The 20,924-nt window shown below is 35.0% G+C and overlaps 1 protein-coding gene across 6 annotated transcripts in view; it reads left to right on the top strand.

Annotated features, from left to right (window-relative positions):
- The window catches only part of LOC143904254 (dystrophin, isoforms A/C/F/G/H), a 483,734-nt gene that overhangs the window by 91,176 nt on the left and 371,634 nt on the right, over positions 1-20,924 (top strand). For all 6 annotated transcript variants that reach the window (XM_077418912.1, XM_077419080.1, XM_077418996.1 and 3 more), the window contains exon 35: positions 12,694-12,908. In XM_077418912.1, the coding sequence (XP_077275038.1) occupies positions 12,694-12,908 (215 nt within the window). The remainder of the gene's footprint in view (positions 1-12,693; positions 12,909-20,924) is intronic.

The following is a 20,924-nucleotide window of genomic DNA, read 5'->3' as shown; positions in this document are numbered from 1 at the left end:
ATAATTACAACAAAAAGATAATTCTATCAATAGAAACTAATTTTATATATAAGAATTATTAATTTATGTGATTCAAATCGGGTGGTTGTCTCCATTGACTTTTCCATTTTATTTAAATATCTAAATATATGTTATAGAAACGCTTCGCATAGGTATACGAATTTTTATAATTCATAGGTCGTTTTCCATTAAACTAAATTAGATATTTATGTGTGTGTATAGGTAGATATTTTTAATAAATATAATTCTATTTAGCTATTGGTTACTAGAATATTCACGATGAATAATATCATCAAATAGCGTAAATATTCGTATTAATCGCAGGAGGATTTTTTAGAGTGTCTATAGAGTCCATTTAGAGTCACACACACACACACACGCACGCACGCACGCACGCACGCACGCACGCACGCACGCACGCACGCACACACACACACACACACTTCCGGACATTTTCTACTAATATGATTTCTCGACATTTTGGAACATTCTCTCTCTAAACCTATTTCTTTCAAAATCTTGAAAAATTTTTTTTTCACCATCACAAAGCTTTCTCTATGAGGAAGCAATATTATTCAGGAATTATAGGAGGGAAAGAGTGATATTTAAAAATTTTGAGAAATATTTTTACAACACATATATTTTAGGTTATTATTTTATTATAAGTTGCTTTCGAGGAAATAAAATATTAACATTGCCGTATAAATTATTTGTACTACATAATTTTTTATTATTATTGTATTTATGCAGGTATTTTTATTAACATTATTGATAATGTATTTAATTATCCGTCAGGATTTTTAATTCTTATTATTTTATTTAACTCTGAAGCCAAACCAAGATTCAGACTAAGCAAATAGAATATAGCAAAGCGAATAAACAACTTGCTTCAATGATTGTGAACGGTTGCGTACTGGTTTATTTGTGTTTGTTTGCAATTAGTTGCTTAGTTTGGATCTAACTTAATACATCCAAAGCGTTATTACTATTGCAGAAAATAAAAACTTAATAATTGTAAAATTAATGTTGACAAAATATGTTATTATAAATATATATTTGTTTTAAAATATATAATAATAAACGATATAATCTATATTATACGTCTTTCTAACTCTTTACATATTTTTGTCTTAATCGGCATATAAAAAAATCGCTGCAATGTGCCATTGCAATAAACATACGTGTTGAATTATTATTTTCTGCATTAACTACTCTAAATAATCAAGTAAATTTGATGCGCAGATTCTCTCTCTCTCTCTCTCTCTCTCTCTCTCTCTCTCTCTCTCTCTCTCTCTCTTTGTATACGCCGGTCTTTAATCCGTCTCTGAAGGAGCTAATGGAAGTACTGTTGTAGCACGACAACTTCGTCCGCGAATAAACGTCGGCATCGTAAACTTCGTAATTCGCGTGCTTGTTGGGAGCGAGGGCTTTTACCGAAGGAATCCCGCTCGGACGCAAGAGGTTTCGATGATCTCGTTCGTGTCTGAAGTTTACGACTATGTCGCGACGACGCCAACATCGACGAATGTGGCAAAGACGCGGTACGTTCGGGATAAAATGATTGCTGGGGAGTAAGATCAGCCGACCGAAATAAGGAGGTAGAAGTGAGCGAAAAAGCAGGACTAGATATAATTAAATATTTCGAAGTAAATCGACCGTATCTTTTAATTCAGTCACGCGGAGAAACTTGTGTGAAAAGGAAATCAAAGTAAAACACTAAAATGTCATTTTTTATATAATTGCTATTTATAACAAAAATATTAATTCTATTTGTGTATTCTCATCTGCAAGTCGTGTTTGTTGGTGCATCATCAATTATATTTTTATTTTTTTTCTATTTTTTTTTTGGATATATCCGGTACTGTTTCTCTCTAAATATTCGCCATTTGAACATATTATCAATACAATATTACGACCAACACAGATGCGATGGAGTTAGAAGCTCGATTATTATTAATGCAAATGGCATTTCAATGATCCCTTTGTCAATTGCGACATGACAGCTTTGTGATACAGTGTCGAGGAAACGTATGTGATGCATTCTTGCCAATTGGCCACGACAAGGAAATCAATGGAATGCATTAGAATGGAGGCCTCTCTCTCTCTTCTCTTACTCTCTCTCGCTCTCTCTTTCTCACAGGATGACAAATATGCGGCGCAGCACCCTCGTGAAACATATGCATAACTATCATGCGTTGTATCAACACACGCATGCCTGAATTATGCATATATGACGTCAAGAGAGGCTCATGTCAGTGCAACAAAGCACTCGCGTACATAGTTACATATATATCCGGATTCCGGTTATTTAAGATGATTGCTTGCTTGAGAGATTGTTGACGTAACGAGAAGGCTTGCTATCGGAGTTACAATATATCCAGCGCACGTGTTAAAACGTAACAATAAGGGCTGCGCCTGATTAAAGATATATTTACGAGGAGCGAAATATTGGAAACGTGTTTGTTATCTATTATACAGAGAAAACCGACTTGAAATATGACCATCGTTTTTGCGTGAAAAATTTTATATAGCTATATTCGCTTATTTTCTCAGCGACATTTTATACTGATATTTTTACTTTGTATAGTTTGTATCTTTATTCTTTTAAAAGCGTCGGTGACAGGACACTGAATTTTTATAGGATAAAATAAAGAAAAAAAACTCTGTTGTGCCAGCGACATATTTAAGTAACGGGCGTCAAAGAGAATCTTTGATAAATATCTTATGAATATGTTGATTTGGATCGTCGCGGCGAAAAATGAGAAAAGTCCTTGGCAGCGTAATCTTCTTTACAAGAGAATCTTCGCGGCTGCGGACCACTTCTTTAAGCACATGATTTATATTCTTTTTCAACAAAGAGGAAGGAAGTATTTTTGTGCACAACCGGCAAATTATTTAAAGCCAATATTACCTCTCGATGAAAATTTCTTACAAGTTTCGTATATAGTGTCATAGGGATTATTTGAGAGCATCTACAAGATCTCGCGACTATTTCAAATTATATTTGCAAATTAGACGCTTCGATTCAAATTATAATATGATAATTATTTCCTGCGCTATTAACACGTATACAACTCTCGAATGTTTTAATGAAGTCTGGTTAATTTTAGGGATAGTAATGTTCAATCACGGCCCCGTAATTTGTCTCAAGGAAAGTACCCAGGTTGCCGGTGCCGTAAGCGAAGCGCCCAGCTGTCGATAAAACTTTCGTTTACATGGCGTTTAATATTTAAGCGTGGTCCGCATTTTGCAATCTTCGTTCTAGTATTGCCGTCACGTTTCATCACGAAAGTAATTTTTCTCCATCTTTGTCTACCTTGCCACTCACTCTCTCTCTCTCTCTCTCTCTCTCTCTCTCTCTCTCTCTCTTCGTCATCATCTTCGATCTTTTCTGCGGGGAGAGAATACAGCTGGAAGAATGAGGAAGGAGTGTCTTGAGCTGATAAACAGAAATCCTTGTTCGAGGAGACTGTAATAAAAGCAATCCTATTATCCTAATATGATAAGGTTTAATGGAATTTGGATGTTGCTCTCCTCTTTAACCGGTATTATTTCGCGTTGCTACTTGTGCAATATTTTTGTTAGATGTAATAAATATTTTCTAGCGGATCATATAGTGACAGCCAAAATTTGATTGCTTTATTTAAGTATATATTATAACGTATTTTTATAATATTCCGTACACTATTTATATAGAAACGCATATATCTTTAGCTAAAAGAATTAACTATTATATTATTAAAATAAAATTTAGAATAATTAATGATATTATCTATTCGATGAATAGATAAAAAATGAAATCCTACTGCCGATAATCTTACTGCTATATTTGCGTGCAACAAGAGGCATGCGTTTATATTTATGGTTTTTCTTCTTTAAGCACAGTGAAAATTTAACCGTGTTTGGATAGCAGTGTAAATATATGCGACAAAATTAATATATGAATTATTCATAGAAAGTATCATTATCTTGATATATTCGATAACATGCAAATGAGAACGATGTTTATAGCTCGTTTAATTAGTAATTCGATAGAAATCAATTTATGTAGTTTTGTCAGATAACAGTACAATTAATCGTTTATTCAAACAGAGTAAGAGTCGTGGTTTGTTTCCGATCGTGAATGCACTTTGATCGTAAAACTGACCTTAATTGTTCGACAAACACCGCTTGATGAATTCATTTTTAATCGGCACCGACGCGACGCGAGAAAACTCGTGTTCGTGCTCGGTTCAGAGAGCCGAATTATATAGATCTCTATTATTACTTTTTTTTTACCGATCATGGAATCGCTCCCGCGGAAAGGAAGATTAATTTCTCGCGGTAAGAGAGCAGCTCTAGATTGTCGGGTAGAGGGGCGTGGTACAATTGCCTTGGCAAAGACGAGAGATTCAATTACATCGAAAACGTGGGGCAGAAAAGGTCCCTCTACGCGAAGCCAGATTAATTCGTCCTTTGCCGTGATGGTTTCACAGAGAGGGGGAGGGGCATCGGTACTTCCCTTTTTCCACCATCGCCGGAATACTTAACGACCTTTATTGAAAGCGGAAACAGGTCTCACCCATATATTCGATTAAATTAGTTATTATATTATATATACCGCGTTCACGAGATTTTCGCCAATTTATTGTAGTTTTTAATAACCAACGCAGTTTAATTTTAATTCGTAATTACGCGGCTTTATTTAAGCCCAACTGATCGGTAATAGGATTGTGTTTTCACGAAAATATACTTGTCAGAAATTCTGACGACGTTACTTATTCATATAGCGATTCGGCTAAGTTCATATAATCGTTACATCGTCCAAATCTAATCAAAGCTATTAATAAGATTTCAATATCGAAATTATGTTTTATTATATCGAAAGTTTAAATTTAATAAAAATAAATTTTATAGTTACTATTATTACCGCACGGAGAAAAGGACCCTCCGTTTTATCTGTGTCCGCTCAAATCTTTTAATTCCAATCTTGATGCGTCATTCGTGCAGATTTTATTGATTTAGTCGCATTTGTACCGCCGCGATGTCACGATAATCCGCGTTGTCCATTAATGTGTACAATACATTTGTTTTGACTTTGTCGACGAATTTCTACGTGGACTCCGGATAATAATTTTTTTAGCCAGATGCTCGCATTTAATTATTTAACGGGCGCGCAATATTCTCTGATATTCTTTTCGCTCTACTAATAGGGATAAACGAATGAATCCGAATTTATACATTTTGTAATAACGCAATAATGTAATAATGCGTTTGCATGTATTCAGGAGTTTTGGTTTATTCTTGTTGCGTTCGCGTAATTCAAGTTAGATCGTTGGTATAATTATATTGCACGCCGCACGGTCCACATTTTTTTATTCGTTTAATTAAGCTCGATTGTATTAATATTCAGCCTGTACACACAGGAATGTCCTTATCATCTTGTCATTCTTGTCTTGTATGCTTGCGAATCGATCCAACAGAAGTTTCTTCAAGGAGTTTTTACTATTTCTGTGTGTTGCTTTTAGATATAACTCCACACACAAATCGCTTTTAATTTATATATTATTTAAAATTTTGTATCAGTACCTACCTATAGATTTGAAATATATTGACATAAAATTTTAAATAATACATGAACTAAAAATAAAAATATTTTGAAAAACACTTGATCTTATAATTAAATTTCTCCGTGATCTAACAATAGGTCCAAAATCCGCATACATATTATTATATACATACATGGTTGTCACTTACATATACGTAAATAGACGTACTGAGACATGCGTACTCTAAAACATAAATGTCGTTCCAACGGATATCGAGATATTCCTATAAGCATCTAGTTTATTCCGTTCCATCCTATATCTTTTGCTGTCTTTCATGTTTAATTGTGTCTCGAGTCGCTACAAGCTAATTGGCGAGACGGCGTATAATTCAACAATGTTTGCAGCAGGATCTTTTTATTTCTCTTTCGGTCCTTTTAGGTTTCTTCTACTTTTCTCTAAGCTCGCCGTTTATTTTTACCGGTTAAGAGCACTGCCAAGTATTAACAGTCCCACGGTACTTCTGACCCTTGTGCAAGCGGCGAATATTTATTTCTGCGTTCCTATTTCTTGGCTACACGTTAAAATTACGGCGCTTTTTCTTCCACTCGTGAAATTTGCTTGCCGATACTAAGTTTATTTGAGTTGCCGCGAATAAATTTCACGTCACTATACTTATTTACATAGCAAAACAGGAAATTAATTTGCACCTGTTATATTCATCGTAAATCTTGTTTTTATTATATTACAACAAAGAATATTTAATAATTATAAAGCTAATTTATTTTTAACAAAAAATAAAATAAAAAATGTGTTAACTTTATCCTATTCATTAGAATTGTAAAACGTGCCTGGTTTTAAAACAAAATTTATTTTATTATTTATTGTAATTGTCTAATTTTTTATTTTGAATTTTTTTGTCAGACATTAGTGCAGACTATGTACATCGTAAACTGGCTTACGTATACAAAAATTATTTTTTATAATTTTATAAATTAATTTGTAATATCATAAATTAACCAGAAATAGAAAGAATAATGTTGTTAAATTATATCTATTAAGTATATTTTTATGGATATATTATGCAATTCGTCATGGTAGAAATAAATCTTAATTAAATGATTTTTTGTTCTTTGCTTATATTACATGAATGCAAGTACGAGTAATTTAGAGAGTAAAGAATAGTATAGTCTAGAAAGAGACGCCGCGGCGCGAATCGTAAACCCACGCGAACCGCACGTTGTCAGTAATACCGGTTGAAGACCCTTCAATAGGAAAGACACGGATTCGTGCTGCCGTTCGGATCGGATCGTCGTTCAGCCGACCGGAAATGTAGACGGCACAAGTTGTGGGTTCCGGTTTCCGCGGTAGAATAGGCGACCTGCCCTTTGGTGGAAGAGTGTCAGTGGATGGCGGCGTGCAATCCATCACTCTCATTCACGGCCCATCCTCGCTTCTTCCCCGTGTTGCTCGCTATACGACCGCCCTCCCGCCATTTCGCTTTTCCCTTCGCATCTCCGTTGTACTGTCACATCACTTATCCCTGGCAGACAGGCGGACAGACGGACGCTTAAGCCGTGTTCGCAACGCGCCTTTCCTATTTTTCACCTCCGGGAGGAAAGATCCAAGTATCTGTGTACTCTCCTTCCTTCCTTCCTCCCCCCTCCTACCCCGCGCGGCCTTGCTGGAATAAAACTGCTGCCACGAGAAGAGAATTGATGCTTCCCGCTGTAAATTCGTCCTATTTTTCACGGCGGGTCATCCCGCGGCAGCGTTTGCCTCGCCTCGCCTCGCTTCGCCTCGCCTCGCCTTGTTGTAGCAGCCTGCTAACAAGGGATTTCTACTTCAACGGCAACGGTCTGAGCTGGATCGTCGCTCTTCTACTTTATACCGTACAAATCGTATACTTTCAAGCGGCGCGAGATTTTATACCGCTGCGAAAACATTGGCGTGGCGCCCGCGCTGTTACTCTTTCGTTTCGTCATTGGCATCATAAATATGTAAGAGAATGTTTGTAAGAGCGATTTGTTGTGAATTTTATCTTTACAAATCTTTACATGTCGCGGCTGTAAGAGTTTGATCAGGCAATATCAGGTAAAATGACAAAATTATATCTTTGCTCGAGACTGCGGAATAATTTCCAAATAATTATGCAATATTTTCTAAATTTATATAGGTATAGAATTATATATCTTTGCAAAGATAATGTTCGCGCTTATTGCAAGTTATAAAAATATTGCAAACTCTGTGTCGTTCTAAATAGATAAATAGGATTACGCGTATAAACCGGAATGTGGCAAAGACGGGGATTAAGATAATGAAGATTATATCATAGAGACTGATAATTAGGGATAAGAATAACTCTGGCCTGGCCACTAAGAGATTTAGTAGAATAAGTTGAAATGAATGGAAGCGGAGTCAATGGACGAGCCTTTAATCTCGAAGAATCCGATTACTTCTCTAACCCCGTTCTGAAAAAGTAATGAAAGAACTTCATAAATCTCGTTAAGCTATTCAGGTCTAGCTTAACCACATTGACCAGAGCAAGATTGCATCTCCATTTTGTTGAAAATTGAATAAACTTGCTGTGCAAGATTTGTAGCGATCTATTCAATCGATATGTTACAAGTTAACTTCACAATCGAGAAAAGACATTTTTTTTTATCTTTGGATATCGGATCGTGCATAAAGCTTTTTTCGATAAGACATCACTGTCACACTAAAGATTTATCGTTTGATCCTCGCGCGCGCGCGTACACATCGTTTATTATATCTCGTACACTTCATTAAACATGTTTCGCGTTTAATGAGCTTCTGGCGATTCTGTTGTTCATTCCGAGTCTCCGAGTACATTTATTCCACATATTTATTCTTATTTGCAACTTACATTCGCTTTTGAATGGAAAATTAATGACTTTGTTATATTTGATAACTTTGTTGTTATAAATCTAAATTACTGCACACTAATTGCAATGATTGATCGGCATGATTCGGCTTTCTTGCTTTCGATATGCGTTGGGAATGTTGGAAAATCGGTAACCATGTGATTCATACTCGTCGTGCGGCGTCGAAAATGGTCCACCCCCGTTGCCGTTGTTACGGGAGTAATAACTCGCTCCTATAGCAGCTGCTGCAGCGACAAATGTTACGAATGTCCTCTTCAAGGACCATTTTCCTTCAGGCCGTGCAGCATCAGGAAGTATCATTTGCGTTACGCTCTCTAAATTAATAAGAGAAAACGCGATCCATTTTTTGAACTTCGAAAATATCTTTACAAAAATATCACGTTTCAATCAAAGCATTTAGATTTTTTCTTAAATGAGTTATTATTTTTCCAAGAATATAAATTCTTATTTAGAATACAAAAAGAGTTAGAGATATTTATAATCTACACATTACTTTTTAAAGATAATTTATGAAATCATGTATTTTTTATAATGTAGTCTTTATTAAGTATGCAAACTTTTTGATTCTGTATTTTGACAGTTTATAAAAAAGACGATATCGTCATATACATACATATATTGTGTATATTTTATTCTTATACCGAAAATTATTCAACGTACGATTATGCGCAAGAAATATCCATGAATAAGTTAGAATTATTAAATGTATAAAAGCAAAGTTATGTTCTCGAGTAAAATTTATTTATCACATTTTGCACGGAACACGAGATGATTATCTGATATATGTTAAATAAAGTCTGAAAGAAGAGAAAGTGTATGCGCATTTTGTGCAGAATCAGCACGTATCGTTGTTTGTATCTTTCGATGGCATCTGCGAAGAAGTTTGCGTAGAGATCAACTCTCTTGACTAGTCGGATTTCGCTCCTGCTTACCATAATCTGATGAGAACAGAAGCGAGCGAGACCGAGTATGCACCGTCATGGTTATTATGTATTTAGCGTGTATCGTAACTCATCCGACCGCCATGGAGACTATGTAACTCCAGCGTGTATAGGGCTTAGAAGTTGCGACGACTTATGACAGAACTTTACGAACGCTCTGTGGTTTATGCACCGAAGTCTGTGTGTCTTATCTATATTAAGTTCCTTCTCTTCTCTCGCGAAATTCAGTCTTATGTACGTGCACTCATATATTTACCATATGGCGTACGGTTATTTAGTATGCTAATGCGACAGCTACAGTAAATTTCCTACGTTTGATATATTATTCTCCCTCACAATTATATTTATTCCAAGTTCTTGTTGTTTATACTATTTTATTTTTTTTTGCGATAGCAGTTAGGAAACTTTTAAATTATTCAAGAGCACTTTTCTAATAAATAGAGATAATTATTATAGAATAATAATTTTTTCAAATTATGTATATCTATTGTGTAATATAATACAGCAAAGTTTTTTCTATTATTTAACTTGTTTTATCAATATATGCGTAACATTTTGACAAATTTTATTGTTGTTCTATTTTCTATTTACCTATATTCTATAGATATTTATCAACGGTTTGAACATTTTACGTTTATTTTGCGTTTGACTAACATGATTTTTATTAATTCAATTTGCTGGACACAAAATTACACAAGGCAGTCTTTAAATTGGAGTAGCCATCCTCTTCTTGGAAGTTGGGCTATTTCTGCGGAGATTTGTACGGTTCTCAACTTCGCAAATTGTATGCACACAATTTGCGCGAGTGGACGAGATGGAACGTGTAGAAATTTGAACCTTTTGAAGGCGGATGGATATCCTTGAGATTTTACGGCAAATATGTTTCGCAGTACGTTTGCATAACTGCTTCTCCTTTGAATTAACAACGCCGTTTATCCACTGCTCTTCCGTGTCTTGGCGACAAAGTGGTCGACGCATGCCAAGCATACAACTCGTTCTCGAAGTTCACCGAATGCGTTGAAAAATTTCGTTGGGGTCGGAGAAATATTTCTTCATTGGGTGGAAGTTTCGCGGTTTGTGAGTAATTACGCGGGTAAACTGCCCTTTCGTACCGAACTTTGCTTCATCGTTTGCTTCTCTCTGCTTTCCCTTAATCTCGCCCACTGTTTTCGTACTTTTTCCTTTTTGCCTCATTGCCGGTTTTAGATAGTACAGCGAAATTCAGCAATAAAACGGGGACAGAATCAGTTGTTAAGATAATGCTTGTCTGTACTAACTGGCGCGAAAAAATCCTCGGGAGTAAAAATATAATAGGTTCTGTAAAACTAGACCGAGACGGGTTTTATGCGTAAGTTATGATCTTTGGAGACAATCTTTGAATTACGGATAAAAATATGTTCAAACATTAATGCTAGGCGAAATAAAATTTTTTTTGTATTTTTTATGCCTTTTGTATTCCTTATCGAAACTAGTTTACATTTTTTCTGATTTTATTGTGTGATTTACAATTCGATTTTTATTTTGAATTATTGCATTTATAGAGAGAATAATATATAATTTTTGCAATATGATCGAATCAGTTTTATCTCTCTCATATATGACAATGCTTGTGCTTAATAACGCTGAGTGAAATTATCAAAGACTTCCGTTTTAGTTTGTTAAATGATAAATACATATGCTGCATGAATGCTATACCATAGGGGTATATTATGACCAATTACTGATTAATCCAAACGTTATTTGATGTATTTTACAAGCCCGTTTTACCGAGCACAAGTGTAGTTATATGATAAATCTGACTTATCTCGGAATATACTGCAACAATATAAAATATATTTTCAATTTTAATATTGTAATTTAATATTGTAATTTAAGATAACTGTAGAAATTTTCATGAATGCACTTAGTATTAATTATTTCAAATTGATATTATAAACACTTTTGATTATGATTGCATTATTGCATACGGATGCATCAATTGATACAAATTATTATTAAGAATAATCGCAAATTACTTAAAATTTATTGTTTTACTTTTTATTGAATTATATATACATATATTGATATTTATAACATAAGTAGAAGAAAAGAAACAGGGTTTCGTGTCATTGCTGATTGGTACATCAATGCGATTTTAAGTAGCGCTTAAACGTTCGTAGAAGAGGATTACAAATCGCGAGGGGTAGAAAAAGCGTTTACGAAAGTTTTCAATTACATTAGAGACGGGCATTAAGCTCGCCTTCAACGATCCTGCGTAGGGTTCACCTGGGATTCTCCATATGCATGATCGCGCTCCGACTCGATCCGGTAGGATGTGAAGCGGGTAAACTTATAAACTATGAAAGTTACTTCCCTATTCAATGAATTGACCGTGCATCTTACGGTACGTGCCTCGAAACCATTTCGCCTCGGTTCTTTCTTTCTATCTTTCTCCCCCTCTGAGCGAATTTTCCTTTCCCGTTTTATTGTGTCACCGCACGTGAGAAAGAATACAACGACAGCGGATCGACTGGAAAATTACCTGTTTTCACGAAAAACGCGAGGCGGTACATTGTACGCAAAAATAGATCTCTCCTTTTGCAGTTACGATTGTAGGTTATATTATATACCATTTTTATTGTTACAATTTACTTACATGTATAACAAATATTGGATAAATGCACTTTTAATCGGAAAGAATGTATGGAAAATTCTGTGTGAATTACTTTATATATAAATCTTACCAGGTATCAAGAGGGAAAAAATGTAATATACACGCACACACACACACACCCACACACACATATATATATATATATATATATATATATATATATATACATACAAAATATGTATAATAGAGAGACAATGTATTCACAAAACGGCGTATTCTCTCTCATAAAATAGACAACAGTTAGAAATGATAAATAACTATAATTTTGACAGAGAATAATGCCAGGGTATTCTTTATCTGACAAGATGTAATACTAGTGTTTTCTATACAAAGTGTTAGCTATAAATGCAATTGGAAATTCAACAATTCAGATCTCTGATCTGTCGATATAGCCGTGTAGCGTTTCAATCGTGCGTGACTCGTGACAATCGTTATCGCCGATAAGCTCGAATGATCGATAATTCGATGTACGCATGGAACGGCACACGGAAGCGTCGCTAAAACGGATGTCTGAATATTCGCTTTGCTTCCTGATGCACCGAGAGCGCATCAATTTTCGTCACGTCGGCGTCGGCAGGCGGCCGCAGGAGATACGGCCTGCCGACTTTTACGACACGACGACGCCACCCACGCTCTAATGGAGATATGGTTTTGTTTCCCTGTTACAGAAGTGGAAAGGAGTGTAGGCACCGCAGCACAGGGGGCGGCGGGTGCAGCTGCAGGGGGCTCACGGGGGCTGTCACCCTCTCCCGCCCCCTCGTCACCGTCGACCCCCGTAGCGACTAGCAGCCCCTCTGCTTCCGTCTCCTCGGCTTCGTCTTCACCGTCACCCTCTACTTCAGTTTCCGCCCTCGTCGCGGGACTCGATAAATCAGTGCTTCAGGTAAGCCTGCTTACCTATACGCCTGCGTGAAGCTGCCAAGACAACAGTAGCCGAAAAGTATACGTAAAGAAAAGAAATACATTCGACATTTATCCAAGTCTGTATAGTCTGTACAGTCTGTATAGCTATAAAGTCTGCTATTTTATTTGTTACTTGGATTCTTTAATAATAACTATTGCGCAGGGATTAATGTTGGACTATGCTTGCACAATGTAATTTGAAAATATTTATTTTAATGAAAAGTTATAGCAATTTTTATATGCTTCTCAAAATTGTGTAAGATTAGTTTTTTTTTTCTAAGATTCTATTATTCCCAAAGCAACTTAATGTCGCAAGTTAAAAAACTACAAATAGTGTCTGCAGGTAAAGCTTTATTAAGGAAAAATATCTTATTTTTTGTTTGTCTTTTACACATGAAACGTGTCTTCAAATAATATCGAAAAAGTTAACAATTTGATAAACTGATGCCATTACCTATACCTCTAGGCAAGAAGCTCAAATAACAGATAATAATTAACGGTCGGTTGTCTTCGGAATCCGATTGGAAGGTATCGATTTGATTACTTTGATGTTGCTGCGAGGCGAGGGGCTGGAAAAATTCCCAATGAAGAGTTCACGAACGGTTTGCGATTTATTTATCCTCACTCGGGTTCGATTTATTTTTGATTTTTTTCTTTTGCAATTTAAAAGCGTTGCCTTAGATGTTCCATATTTTTTTTTGAACACAAAACGTGAGTGAAGTTTGCAATGTAGATTTCCATCGTTTTCTCGCGTCGCCGAAAATGGCGGAGTTACGATAACGGCAAGAGCTTGCCTGTCCTCCAGGCATCTCGGCTAATTAAAGCGCATAAATTACGCGAACGCGGGGAGAGACTGACGAGAATATGGCAACGTAACGCGCGTTCCTGAGTTCTGGCAGTAAGGTAACATGTCTCCGAGCGAATGTCGACGAAAAATATGCTAAACGACTTTGTACGTGAGAGATCGCATATTTTTGAGAGGTTCGTCTAGTTGGCTGACAAAATAAAAATTTCATATATTTCCTGTACATTATCGAAAAGAGCAAACTGGTTACTCGCGTAATATCATGAAAACTGCTTTCAATATAGACATAAAAGTATATAGGATTATACATGTATAATAACTATCGCTAAATCGGTACATATGTAGCTATGTAGCCGGATTATACTCGTACGTTTAATTATATTGCGTTCTTTTTGAACTTTAACGAGCACGATATTAGATCTTTTTCTCTTTTACCTACTTTTTTTTTCAGACTGTCCGTATATTTAAACTCAGGAAACAGGTACACGCTCAAGCTTTGTAGAAAGAACGAAAGAGAAAGAGTGTAGCTATATAAAAGGAACATACCTGTTATCTTTGACGGAAAAGCGTTTTCTTTGTAAACGCAAATTAAAACACTATTGTAGATTCTGTTAATCTCACGAGCATATGGCGATATTCTATTCTGTGCGCACGTCAGTATTGTAGCGTGTCCCTCATGGACGAGGAGTCTTAACTTGGTTATCAAGGTGTCGGCTAAATTGGATCCGCTTTCCATAATTAGTATTCAGAGTAGAGCGATGTATCTGGTCGATATCTCTCATAATATATTGTACATGTGCCGTCTTAATATTGATACGTCATTTCAATGCTATAATCAATGAATGTGTTTAAAATTACATAAATCTGATCTTTTGTTGAGGGATATTTAATTGTGGCCAAATAAATAACTGGAAATAGCAGAGAGTATCACATAGAAAGTTTTCGTAGGTACGAATTAATATCAAAAGTTATTTTTATTCGCGTTCTTATTTCGTTTTCGTTTATGCGGCTTATTCGCAACGACTTTTATAAAGTGGTAACAAACTTTGTTACTACAGTTCTTTTTTTCTCTGCAATACGGTTCGTCATAAATCTATACTAATAATATTATACAATATAAAATCTTTACGGGTGGTGTATGTTTGAACGTTAATAACTTGAAAACTGTTGGACCGAAATTTTACCACAAGTATATGAAATTAGAAAGTAGAATTTTCTGGAACGTGCTATAGAGTGTGTATTTTTTCGTTACCGATTTTCTGGAAACCAATTTCTTTAATTTTTCAAATTTTTACGGGTAAAAAAATTAAAAAAATTGGTGTCCAGAAAATAGATAACGAAAAACTATACACTCTATAGCACTCCCCGGAAAATTCTACCCCTATTTCATATACTTGTGGTGAAAATTTGGTCCAATAGTTTTTAAGTTATTAACGTTTAAACATACATCACCCGTAAGAATTAGAAAAATTAAAAAAAAACGTTATTAACTTAAAAACTATTGGACCGAATTTGTATTAAAACCATACAAAATAGGGGTAGAATTTTCCGGGGAGTGCTATAGAGTGTATAGTTTTTTGTTACCGATTTTCTGGAAAAAAATTTTTTAATTTTTTTAATTCTTACGGGTGGTGTATGTTTGAACGTTTTTAACTGAAAAACTATTGGACCGAATTTTTATAAAAACCATATAAAATAAAAATAGAATTTTCCGGGGAGTGCTATAGAGTGTATAGTTTTTCGTTATCGATTTTTTGGAAACCGATTTTTAAAATTTTTTTAATTTTACGCAAAATAATTGACCGAATCTTAAAGAATTTTATATGAAACAAAGGTAGAAATTTCCGGGGAATGACATAAAGTGTATAATTTTTTGTTACCGCTTTTTTTGGAAACTGGTACCGAAATTTTTCCAATTTTTCAGGAATTAATTGACCGAATCTCAAAGAATTGAATTTTGTGATATAAAGTGTATAATTTTTTGTTACCGATCTTTTTGGAAATTATTATCAGAAATTTGTTGAATTTTTCGGGAAATAATTGATCAAATCTTAAAGAATTGTAACAAAGGTAGAATTTCTAGGAAAGTATTATAAACTGTATAGTTTTTTGTTACCGATCTTTCAAAAATTTTATTAATTTTTCGAGGATGGGTTTAATTGCCACGATGTGTATTATTTTTTTATTACAATTTATTTTTTTATGTAGGATTATCGAATCTTAAAGAATTATATATAAAACAGAGGTAGAATATCTCGGGGTGTTATAAACTGTATAGTTTTTCGTTACCAATCTTTCAAAAATTTTATTAATTTTTCGAAGAGAAAAAGAGAGACAGAGAGATGAGAGAGAGATAGAGAGACTATTTGCGTGTCTTATTACATATGTCCTCCGGGGCGAAGCCCGGGTAACCAGCTAGTCACATATAAATCCGTGGTGAGAATACAGAAATAGAGGAAATATATATTTTTTTTAGATAAATGTCAAACTGTAATAAAATAATCGTGCTTCGTGCGTGACATTTTAACTTTGTGAATAACGAAAGTTTCTGTGGTTATTAAGAATATTGTCCTTTTGGATAATTTTATTGCTATTTGTTAGGAATTTGCCGTAATAAAAAAGTCTTTTCTCGTCACCGATTCCGTGAAATGTATATTAATTATAATTTATTTATTTATCTGATGTAACATCTTTTTTTTTGAATATCTGTTTTTGAAATGTACTCATATGGTTTTTTAACACTACTTCTTATTTTTATTTAATTATCATTTTATCATTTATTAGTATTTATTATTTTTTTTATGAATTCACGTATTGAAAATTTTTTGAATAGTCTTTTATTGCCGGCAATATTTCCGCGCATAAATTCCAATAACTTTTGCTGAGAGATGTGCAAAATGCACAGTAATAGCTTTATCGTGATCGAAGAAAGTCATCGTCGGAATTGCAGATGGAGTCTTGAGGGCTTATCTATTGTTGATGCTGCCTCAGCAATAACTTCTTATCGCGTCAGCATGCTTCATAGGATCTCGACTTCGACTTCCAGTCCGCATTCTCCTTCGATCGCGATCTGGTTACGACGGAAAATTTCGAAAGAAATGTAATTTCGACTGAATATTCTGCAATTGGTGGCACGTGTTCGGTTATATCAGGAATAGGAATTAGATTTGTGTGACGACGGTGGACAGGCGTGCAAGGAGGGAGTGGGTCGATGTTCATGCAGGAGTATAACTCGGTCAATTTTATCGAATTACTCGGCCGGTTTCTCTCTCTTCACGCCATACTGATCCTTATTCACTTTCCGTACCTGTGCTGTTCTTTTGTAACGGACTTAGCTTGGGCGTACAATCTAGAAAGTATAGTAAGATAAAATAATTTAAATCTCACTTTTATATCCCGGATGTTCCTTTCATGATTCGACAGAGCGGAAATTTATCGTCTTTTATAGCATGGAAATTTAATTTAATTTAAGGGCGCACTTGGCCGACGCAATAAGTTTAATTCGGTTTTAGTAGGTGCGGTAGCTACGTTGATCTACGTGATCAGCGTTTTATTACGTAAATGTTAATACTCTGGAATTCACCGAAGAATATCTCTTTGATTCGCACTACGTCTTCCTTCTACTCTGCGGGGTTTTTAATTTGAATGTACTTTCATCGTTAGTACAATATTGTTTAACGAAGCATATCTACTTTTTCTATCCGTTATTCTGGTTTTACTTTTTATTGTTTTTACTGATTACTTTTATTAACCATCTTTGTTAAAACTGTTCTTTTTGTTAAAGGACTTATCATGGCAGAACATAAACGCGTATAATCGTGCAAATGGTCAGGTAAAATTCTCAGGCGTTTTTATTTTTGTTTTTGATGAGCTTATAGCGTGGTCTTTTCCAACTATTTTTTCAAGAATTTATTCCCTTTGAACTTTTATGACCTCGAACTGTTACATTTATATTTCGCAAAATGTTTTTTGCCTTTTTGCGCATGTCTGAGAGTGGCATTACAATTTTTTTTTTGAAAACGTAACATTTTACAGATTCTCCGTAAAGGTGAAATATTTTTCATCTCGTAACTTGGTTGTTACTAGGAGAAATAGGAACTATATTTATGTCGCATGATTATGAAATATTTTTATGCTATATTTGATTTTATTATATTTAGTTTGATTTCGATAGATTTGTTTATATTATGATTGCGAGAAGGAGAGAAAGAGAGAGAGTGCGCGTTAACAATTAGTCGGCTAATGGTTAATTGCGATATATGAGACTTACAAATATATTCCGGTAATGTGTAATATCTTCACCTATTGTCCAGAGAACTTTTAGCAACGTCTCAGCAAACATTGCATAGGCTCTAGGCTCTAGTATACGCTTTTCCTATTTGCCGAGTCAACAGATTCAGACTCCAGCCAGTCCAATGCCATAATAGCTATCTCCGGGCTTCTATTTCCGGCTATGCTGTCGCACTGACAAGTATTGTGCTGTTTGCATAAAGCGATGAGAGGCCTCGAGGTAACGAGACTCGAGCAGGAATCAAGTTGCCAATATGAAATTCTATTTCGGCTCATGACGATGGACCATTTTTTATTTTACGCATGCTGCTTGTCATATTAACTGAGGCGTGGAGTTCGCCGTGTGACAATAACTATTGCCTCAGTCAGGTCAATAATGTAAATTGAAACATTTGTACTTATAGATGATGTATTACGTGTAATTTATTTAGGATATTCGACGTTAATTTAAGGATATCTGTTTTGGACGTTGTATATGGATTTGGTACTATTCTCATTATCGTAAGGAAATCTGGCAACTCGTTATAGTCCAGTCACTATGTACAAAAAAACGGATTATAAAAGACATAATTCCGACCCAGGATTTTTCTTTTGGGGGGTGTTGGGGGGCTCAAGAAAAGCTTAATCTCAAGTTTTCGACCTCTGTTTCCCGTGTGCTTTTTTTACGGGAGTAAAAAATGTGAAAAAATGGTTTTTCCGCGATAACTCGGTTTCTAATAAAGTTACAAGGTCGAATCGGAGCTCATTTTAAAGCTTTTTTTACGCTCTACAAATTATGTCGTATGACATTTTTACGTATGATTGATTGTTTTCGAGACATCGAACGAGAAAGGGAAATAAAATTTTATCAAAGATATATTATTTTCTATTTTTACTGAGCAATAATAATAAAAGTCTTGATCGAAAGGGAAGCGATAGAAGGAAGATAAAATGGTTTGTCCAATGAACCGTTTAATGCATCAAAAAGTCGTGAGATGACAATCGAGAAACTTCGTGCAAAGTGCACCTGCGCTATCTTTTTCGTGTTTATTTTTATTTTGAAAAACAATACCATCGGGAATCGCTTCTTATGGAATATTTTATTTATACATATATTTATTATATTTATACAATATAGAAAACATAAATTTTGCAGACTAAAGTGACATGTTTTTGGTTATTAAGTTAAGAGCAATTGGGTACTTATGAAGAAAAAAGCGTTTTTAACGCGTTTTACGATTAAAATTCGCGACATTCGTATAGTGACAAAATATGGGTAAGCCAAGCATTATTCTCAACACAGTTGATTTTTGCAGGGATGTGTGTACGCCTTATTGCGTCTTTTTTATTGCTCGGGTGCTAAGATCGATCGTTAAACTCTTAGACAAGAAATTCCAGTCTCACGGGGTGATTTTTGATGAGTGTAACGAGCACACCTAATACTCTACATAATGGATCATGACGGATACAGATAGCGGAAATCATGTAACGGACCTACACTTGTGTAATTTATTTGTGTGAATTTACTCGTAAAATTTTGTAGCTTATTTCAGCGAAGAAACTGTATTTAAATTGTCTAGAAATTAAAAATTAAAGGATTGAGAGGGCCACTTCGACCAAGCTCCGATTAATTTAGTCGTTTATTAGTCCACTGGAAATGACCAATCGCATTTATTAATCTGCTTAATGAGCAAATCCAATTGGTCATTTGCAATGGACTGATCAACGATTAAGTTAATCGGAGTTTGGTCGAAGTGCTCGTGAATAAGCTTATTTTTTATATCAAGATAATATTTTCTAACAAATCCTTTAAAAAGCTAATAAAGAACGTGCCTTTTACATTGTGTTTCTCGTTAATTGAACGAAAGAATCCATTATTTTCTATTTTATGCGTGTTAATTATTTTTATCTTTTCAGTTTCTTAATGACTCATTTATTTTCAGAATAATATAAATATGATTTTAGACAATTATAAATTTTGTTAAAATTTTGGCAAAAATTAACGTAGAAATTGATCTTAAAAAGATTTTTAACATTATATTTACCCTTTCTTAAGGGGTCATATACGTTTCTCGGCCCTGAAAAGTGGTTGAGGGATTGCCAGAAAACTATTAGACCGATTAAGTTGAATCTTTTTTTATTGTAAAGAGTGTCTTTTGCGGGAAAGAAAACATACACTAAGAAAAAATACAAAAAAAATGTAGCGGTTTCTCGTTTTTATCGAAACACCACTTTTCAAAACGGTGGTGTCTCAGCATTCGTCCGATTAACTTCATTTTTTAAATACATATTCCTAATGAGATTCTTTATCGCGGCGTGTCACCTATAAAGAATCTCATTAGGAATATGTATTTAAAAAATGAAGTTAATCGGACGAATGCTGAGACAGTTATCATGCCCACCGTTTTGAAAAGTGGTGTTTCGAGAGAAACGAGAAGCCGCTCCTTTTTTTGTATTTTTTTTAGTGTATGTTTTTTTTCCTGCAAAAGACACTCTTTACAATAAAAAAAGGTTCGACTTAATCGGTCTAATAGTTTTCTGGCAATCTCTCATAATTATTAAACCACTTTTCAGGGCCGAGAAACGTACATGACCTCTTAAGAGAAACAGTTCAACCGTAAGTTATATGAAAATGTATACAATGCTCTACGGTGTCCATTTTGAGGCGGAAAACACGAGGGATATGATCATTCTTCGACAACGGGCACTTAATCAAGGCCGCTTCGAGTCGGACAAGGGTGGGTGAAAGGCGGAACGAGCCCAGGAGCTTAGTCTAGGTGGCAGACTCGCAGGGGGTTGCCGGACCGAGCGAGACCTTAATTTCCTGTAGCACTACGGTTTATCTCTTCCGCGATTTATCGACTCCCTCGAAAGTTCCACGTTTGCGATCCGGGGAAATTCTCGTCGAATGCTAGTTTGGGT

Source organism: Temnothorax americanus, unplaced genomic scaffold (assembly GCF_048541705.1).
Source record: "Temnothorax americanus isolate GAGA-0224 unplaced genomic scaffold, ASM4854170v1 Scaffold1, whole genome shotgun sequence".
NCBI classification, from domain to species: Eukaryota; Metazoa; Arthropoda; class Insecta; order Hymenoptera; family Formicidae; genus Temnothorax; species Temnothorax americanus.
The sequence above is the reverse complement of the archived record's forward strand: the minus strand, read 5'-3'. Positions and strand labels throughout refer to the sequence as shown.